The 7532-nt window shown below is 57.9% G+C and overlaps 1 protein-coding gene and 1 non-coding gene across 2 annotated transcripts in view; one reads left to right on the top strand and one right to left on the bottom strand.

Annotated features, from left to right (window-relative positions):
• Positions 1–1376: 1376 nt before the first annotated feature.
• TRNAI-UAU lies at positions 1377–1469 on the bottom strand. Its single transcript is given in 2 exon segments — positions 1377–1412; positions 1432–1469. It is a non-coding gene; the product is annotated as a tRNA-Ile (tRNA).
• A 201-nt stretch (positions 1470–1670) lies between these two features.
• The window catches only part of PLEKHG2 (pleckstrin homology and RhoGEF domain containing G2), a 20134-nt gene continuing 14272 nt past the window's right edge, over positions 1671–7532 (top strand). The window contains exons 1-8 of the mRNA XM_026447698.1: positions 1671–2625; positions 3278–3408; positions 4211–4482; positions 4561–4661; positions 5466–5532; positions 5669–5715; positions 5948–6102; positions 6191–6276. Coding sequence (XP_026303483.1) covers positions 3300–3408; positions 4211–4482; positions 4561–4661; positions 5466–5532; positions 5669–5715; positions 5948–6102; positions 6191–6276 — 837 coding nt within the window. The 5' untranslated portion in view covers positions 1671–2625; positions 3278–3299. The remainder of the gene's footprint in view (positions 2626–3277; positions 3409–4210; positions 4483–4560; positions 4662–5465; positions 5533–5668; positions 5716–5947; positions 6103–6190; positions 6277–7532) is intronic.

Here is a 7532-nt window from a genome sequence, read left to right as displayed (position 1 = left end):
GTCCTAGACAACGTCGTCTCCCATTTGCATCTTCATAGCAGCCCCTGCCCCAGTCTTTGCTCTAGCCCCTGCCTTCAGTCTCTCCTTTCCCCACTCCCCCACGAGACAACCAAACGAAGCCTGTTATGAGACCTGAGTCAGATCACATACAAGTTAAAGTCCTAAGTCCTCCCCACAGCCCACACAGTCGCGCCCATCGCTTACCCTCCCCCCTTGGTCACTCTGCTCCAGCCATACTGGCCTCCTAGCTGCTCTACCAAGTCTGGTCTGCTTCATCCATAGGAGCTTTGCACTAGCTGTTCCCTCTGCCTGAACACTCCCCAGGTGTCCCCATGGCTCACTCCCCTCCTTCAGGTCTCTGCTCAAAAGTTGCCTTCTCTGAGATCCCTCCTGACCACTGCTGTTGCAATCCACACCCCACCTCCAACTACCCCATCCTCCCTACCTTGCTCGACTTTTTCCATGACATTATCATCACCACCTAACATTAAAATGTACTTAATTCTTATGTTGACAGCAATCTGCCTCCCCACTAGAATGTCACGTCCTCAGAGGGCAGGGACTACTTGTTTAGTGCCGTATTACACACAGCTAAAGGAAGCCAGGCGCATAGTGAATGTTCAATACATGTTAAAAAAAACAAGTCGACTCAAAAACGGAAAGGAAACATAGTTTTCCTTTTCAACAGAGGTTGAAAACTCCAAGACAGATAAATACGTTCATCTGTAAAAGAGGCATTAAAAAGAGAGAGAAATACAGAGGAGGCAGTCATATACAGTTTGCCCAGGACACACATCTCTACAAAAGTCAAACTATTTGCACTCAAGTCCATGCCCAGAGCATCTAATAAGAGACGATACCCCCACCTGGTGGCTGAGATGGAAACGGCACCTTCCTACAATACAGAACACCCAAAGGACCGTCGCCAAAGCCCTAGGAGTCTTTTGAGCCCAATAATTCAAAAGACAGAAACGTTCATTCATCTAAGTGATGTAGATGTTTTGGTTGGTTTATAAGATGTATAAGTTTATAAAAACTGAGAAGCCCGGCGCGGTGGCTGACGCCTGTAATCCCAGCGCTTTGGGAGGCGGAGGCGGGCGGATCACCTGAGGTCAGGAGTTCGAGACCAGCCTGACCAACATGGAGAAACCCCGTCTCTACTAAAAATACAAAATTGGCCGGGCGTGGTGGCACATGCCTATAATCCCAGCTAATAGGGAGGCTGAGGCAGGAGAATCACTTGAACCTGGGAGGCAGAGGTTGCGGTGAGCCGTGTTCGTGCCATTGCACTCCAGCCTGGGCAAACAAGAGTGAAACTACGTCTAAAAAAAAATAAAAATAAAATAAAAAAGAACTGATGAGAAAAAAGTTAAAAGTGCTCCAGGTGAGGATCGAACTCACAACCTCGGCATTGCTCCGCTCGCACTGTCATATAAGTACCGCGCGCTAACCGATTGCGCCACTGGAGCTCCGGCCGCACCCCTCCGCCGGGGACTTCTTCAGTGGTTCATAGCCACGTGACCTCATCGGAGGGCCCCGCCCTGTATTACACATGCAAATTTAAAGCTTTGGATTGACCAATAAGAGACAGTGCATCGCCAGTTCCTGATTCTCACGCCTCGCGGCCCTTGCTGTAAAAGGGAAAAGTCAGCGAGGCGTTTGGAATGTAGGGGTGTCGCCTACCAGAAGGACGCGCCTCCTCATGAATATTCAAACTCAGGGGTGGGGTCTTAACCCTTCGCTGCCGGGCCGGCCGGAAAGCAGCCCCTCCCCCTCCGCAGGCGGGAACAGGATGTAAGCCCCGGCGACAGCGGGGGAGGGGAAACCCCGGGCGACCGCCCCCCGCCTCACAGCTGGGATCGGACTCTCCCGCCCCAGATGTGGCGCCGCCGCCGTCACACGAGCCCCGTGTCACCCAGCCGGGAGCCCGAGGGGTCCAGAGGCTCGGACCCGGGCGTCCGGAATTTCTGCACCGCATCCTGAGAGACCCTGAGGTCCAGGCCCCGGCGCCCAGGCTGGAGGACTTGAGCCATCCAGGTGCGCAGCGCCCCCTTCTGGAGCAGCCGGGAGCCCGGACGTCACCCCGGGGGACCCTGGAGGCCGAGCGCCCCGTATTCCCGGTTTCAAGAACTCAGGATCCAGGACAGCAGACGCCCTCCAGGGCTCCGATCCCCAGACCCCGCGTTGGAGGAACTTGAGATCCGGACTTCTAAGCGCCCCAACCAGTTTTGGGCTGCAGCGTCCATCACTTCAAGGGGACCCAGGACTTTGGGACCCCCCTGTGCTCCAACCTGGAGGGAGTTTCATTCCTGCCCCTGGAATTAGGGGAACTCAGAAATCCACCCCCCACCCCACGGCCCTACCTAGAAGACTCGGGAATGTGTGTGGGTCCCCAGCGCCCCCATCTGAGGCTCCAGAGTCGAGGCTCCTAGCATCCCCTACTTAGAACACCGATAAATTCCGACTGCGGGACCCCAGTCTCCGAGAGACCCCAGATTCTATTCCTGGAGCCTGAGAGCCCGAAGTTCACGCCCCTGAGTCTGGGCTCCGCACCTCCCCGGGGACCGCGTCGGGGTCGCGCAGGAGCCGGGCTGCCTCGGGCCGGGGCTTGAGGCTCCCCGGGAGGTGAGGGGGGAGGCGAGGGGCCCAGGCAGACTGGGGGAGGGGGCGGCGCCACTGCTGAACAATGAGGGGGCGTGCCGGCGGGGGGCTAGCCGAGGCGCCGGCGGGAGTTGGGGGCTGGAGGGGTGCGGGAGGGCGCTCGGGAGACTGCGGCTGTACGGACCGCGATCGGAGTTCGGAGAGACCGGCCGGAGGGGGTGCGAGGGCTCGGGGCCAGCGCCCCAGCGCGCAGCTCTCGGCGGGGGAGGGAGCCGTCTGCAGGACCCTGGCATCCGGTCCCCCAGCCTCCGCCCTCCTCTGGGACCTCGCAGCCTCCCGCCCACGGCTTTTCCCAGCCCTGCCCCTCGCCCTCCGCTCCAGCCGGAGCCCAGACGTTCCCAGGATCCCTAAGCCTCCGGCCCCAGACAAACGGGACTCGCAGCTTCTGCGCCTCCTGCTCCGCTCACTCTTCTTTGTCTCAGCCTTTCCATCTTTTTCCCCAGGTTCTCTCTCCTTGTCCCCTTCTTTCTGTCACTTTGTGCCTCCCCCATTAGTTACTCCCAGGAGCCCCTCCCTGGATTTACACCACGCTGCTAATTCTCAGCCCCCATCTGTGAGTTTGGGCGGCGGAGAGGCCCATGGGGTCCTGATATCCAAGAAGGGGCTCTTTCTGCAGGACTCTGCTGGGCCGCTCAGCCATGCCAGAGGGAGCCCAAGGACTGAGCCTCTCCAAACCTAGCCCAAGCCTCGGGTGTGGCCGAAGAGGTGAAGTGTGTGACTGTGGCACCGTTTGTGAGACTCGGACAGGTGAGCCCAGAGGCAGGGGTGCAGCCTGTAGGGCATTTATTCCTGGGCAATGCTGGCAAAGCAGGGTGATGGAGACAGCCCAAGGCCAACTCGCACAAAGCTCGGAGTCTGGTGGGGGAGGCGGGCCCATCCCCAGGCAATGACAGGCCAGAGGGGGCAGCGCTGGGCAGAGTGGTCAAGGCTGTGATCAGGCTGTGATCGTGGATCCTCCGAGCTCTGAAGGTCAGGGGAAGGTTCCTGGAAGTGGGAACATCTCAACTGAGAAATGGAAGATTAGGGGGAAGGAGTTGGGCAAAGACAAGGAAGAGTATTCTACATGCAAGGAATAGCATGTGCAAAGGCCCAGAGGTGAGAAAAGCCTGCATGTAAGTGACTGAAAGAAGTTGAGTGTCACTGGAATGCAGAGTGTAAGAAGAAGGGTGGCAGTGGGAAGAGAACTGGCTGGAGGGATCTGTGTCGGCCACATTGCCCAGTGCCCTGTGGATCTGACGATTTTGGACTTTATCCCCAAGGGCAGGAAGGGGTTATACTCACGGCAGTGACACAGTCAGATGGGCAAATTAATAAAGGTCTACCTAGCTGATTCATGAAGGTGGATTAGAGAAATGGAAGCCAGAAGTCCAGAGAGGACCGTGATGGGAGAGGATGGGACTGGACCAAGGCAGGGCAGTGGGGAGCGAAGGAAAGAACTTATGGGAAAGCTGTTGGACAGGAGTGGGTGCGGGTGTGGGCTGAATGCATGAAAGACTGTGGAAGTCCGGTGCATGGGGAGATTTCTCTGACCTCCTGTTCCACACCCCAGCAGCTCCTGCAGACCCCACCATGACCTCCCCCCGAGGTTCTGGGAGCTCCACATCCCTGAGCACAGTGGGCTCTGAGGGGGATCCAGCCCCGGGACCCACTCCAGCCTGCTCAGCCTCCAGGCCAGAGCCCCTTCCAGGGCCCCCCATCCGCCTACATCTCTCTCCGGTGGGCATCCCAGGTTCAGCCAAACCCTCAAGGCTGGAGCGTGTGGCCCGGGAGATCGTGGAGACAGAGCGGGCCTATGTCAGAGACCTCCGCAGCATCGTGGAAGTAAGCCGGGCAGACACACTAGGGCAGTGGGTACCCAGGCCAGCCCTTTGGCTCCCGTAACCCCAGTCATCCCCACAGGACTACCTGGGCCCTCTGCTGGACGGCGGGGTCCTAGGGCTGAGCGTGGAGCAGGTGGGCACGCTGTTTGCCAACATTGAGGACATCTACGAGTTCAGCAGGTCAGGGGCAGGGGGGACAGGCAGGGGGCATTGATTGGTTGGAGGGTCTATTTCCTAACCCAAACTTCGGAGCTTCGTAGTGTCCTGTCCAGGCTGGTATGTGGGGTTGTGACATGGGGCAAGGATCAGGCATCATGACTGGGAGTGAGGACCCAGAGTAAGGGAGGGGCATAGGGGATGGGAGTCAGAGGACCTGGATGAAGCCCAAACACCGGGACAGGGTCCCGGCATCAGGACGAGGCCTCGGGCTGTGTCAGCTGTGGGCTCACGATGAATCCAAGCATCACGTGGGGCCTGAAGGCCGGGACAGCGTGAGCATGCGTGTGACCCCCCTAAGCCTGATTTGCGTGGGACCTTTCCAGTTTTAGCACTGAAAGCCCTCGTCTTAGGAAACTGCTGAGTCCCGGACAAACCAGGATGGTTGGTCGTTGTGGTAAGGAGGACGCTGGGGTCCAAGGATCGTGACACGGAAAAGTGCCTTGACGAGGTCTCCGGATTACAGCAGGATCTTAAAATCATCCTAGCTCTTTAGGTCATGACATGACACCCCTAGGCTCATGCCAGCAGTGACACAAGTTCAAGCTGAGGAATGAGAAGCTGTCCAGGGACAAAGTCTAAGCAGGTCACCATGTTCCGTGTAGCCCTCAGAGGACCCTTCCTCCGGACGTGACATCCCCTTAGGAGATGCTGGCAGTCAGCAAGCCCCGAGCCCCAGCAGACCACTGGGGCCTCAGCCTCCCGGAGGCCTCCCATGGAGGGGTTCGTGGAGGCAGGCGGTTCCTCACCCTCCCCTCTCCCCCGTAGCGAGCTCCTGGAGGACTTGGAGAACAGCAGCAGCGCTGGGGGCATTGCCGAGTGCTTCGTGCAGAGGGTGAGTGGAGGGTTGGGGGGCTCTCAGTCCTAGATGGGGCCTTTGTGGAGGGGGGAGAGCAGGCTTGGGCTAGGATGGAAGGGGGGTCGTGGGAAGCCAGGACCTGGGGTCTCCCTGACTCCCATATCACCCGCAGAGCGAGGATTTTGACATCTACACATTGTACTGCATGAACTACCCGAGGTGAGGGGCAGGAGCCCCTGCCGGGCCTCAGGCCGTGCCCACAAGCTGATGTGCCAGTCACCCTCCCTCTACCCCCGACCCATCCAGCACCGACCCCTGCCAGGCTGTGACAGTAACTGACCTCTCCCTTACTGCCCCACCCCCTGTCAGACCCTGACCCTTCCCAAACCTTGGCCCCTCCCCAACCCCTCTTGTCCCCGCCCACTGGAACTGACCTGTGCTGTGCCCCCAGCTCCCTGGCCCTGCTCCGGGAGCTGTCATTGTCTCCGCCAGCAGCGCTGTGGCTGCAGGAGCGCCAGGCCCAGCTTCGCCACTCACTGCCCCTGCAGAGCTTCCTGCTGAAACCTGTCCAGCGCATCCTCAAGTACCATCTGCTGCTGCAGGTCAGCTAGGGCCCCTGGAGCCAGGTTGGGGAGGGCGAGGTCCTGCCCCTTGACCACTGTTGATGCATCTGGAGGGTGGACCCCCTCACCAGTTGGACGAGGCCTGAAGAGGCATCCTCTGACTTTCTGTACCAGGCTGTGCACCTGGGAAGGGATCCAGTCCCTAGAAACTGGGCCAGTGGGCCGGGTGCAGTGGCTCACACCTATAATCCCAGCATTTTGGGAGGCCGAGGTGAGAAGATCACTTGAGTCCAGAATTTCAAGACCAGGCTGGGCAACGTAGCGAAACCTCACCTCTATAAAAATTTTTTTTAAATTAGCCGGGCACAGTGGCTTACAATTGCAGTCCCAGCTACTTGGAGGCTGAGGTGGGAGGATTGTTTGAGCCCGGGAGTTCGAGGCTGTGGTGAGATGTGACTGTGCCACTGCACTCCAGCCTGGGTGATGGAGCAAGACCCTGTCTCAAAAAAGAAAAGAAAGAAAGAAACTGGGCCAGCATTCGGTGTAGGGTCTTGCTGGCAGTGGCGCCTGGCACCAGCTCATTCCACTTCCTGTCTCTGCCTGTTTGTCTTCCTCCATCTCTGCCCCTACCTTTCTTTTTTTTTTGAGACGGAGTTTCGCTCTTGTTGTCCAGGCTGGAGTGCAATGGCGCGACTGCAACCTCTGCCTCCTGGGTTCAAGAGATTCTCCTGCCTCAGCCTCCTGAGTAACTGGGATTGCAGGCATGTGCCACCATGCCTGACTAATTTTGTTTTCTTTTTTTTTTTTGTATTTTTAGTAGAGACAGGGTTTCACTATTTTGGCCAGGCTGGTCTCGAACTCCTAACCTCAGATGATCCACCTGCCTCGGCCTCCCAAAGTGCTGGGATTACAGGCGTGAGCCACATCGCCCAGTCCTACCTTTGTTTTTCCCTTTGAGATGGAGTTTCGCTCTTGTCGACCAGGCTGGAGTGCAGTGGTGCGATCTTGGCTCACTGCAACCTCCATCTCCTGTGTTCAAGTGATTCTCCTGAATCAGCCTGCTGAGTAGCTAGGATTGCAGGCGCACACCACCATGCTTGGCTAATTTTTCTATTTTTTTTTTTTTTTTTTTTTTTGAGACGGAGTCTTGCTCTGTCGCCCAGGCTGGAGTGCAGTGGCCGGATCTCAGCTCACTGCAAGCTCCGCCACCCGGGTTTACGCTATTCTCCTGCCTCAGCCTCCGGAGTAGCTGGGACTACAGGCGCCTGCCACCTCGCCCGGCTAGTTTTTTGTACTTTTTAGTAGAGACGGGGTTTCACCGTGTTAGCCAGGACGGCCTCGATCTCCTGACCTCGTGATCCACCCGTCTCGGCCTCCCAAAGTGCTGGGATTACAGGCTTGAGCCACCGCGCCCGGCCAATTTTTCTATTTTTAGTAGAGGTGGGGTTTCACTGTGTTGGCCAGGCTGGTCTC

The sequence above is a fragment of the Piliocolobus tephrosceles genome, chromosome 21, assembly GCF_002776525.5.
Source record: "Piliocolobus tephrosceles isolate RC106 chromosome 21, ASM277652v3, whole genome shotgun sequence".
Taxonomy (NCBI): domain Eukaryota; kingdom Metazoa; phylum Chordata; class Mammalia; order Primates; family Cercopithecidae; genus Piliocolobus; species Piliocolobus tephrosceles.
Note: the sequence above shows the minus strand (reverse complement) of the source record. Positions and strands in the feature narration are given on the sequence as shown.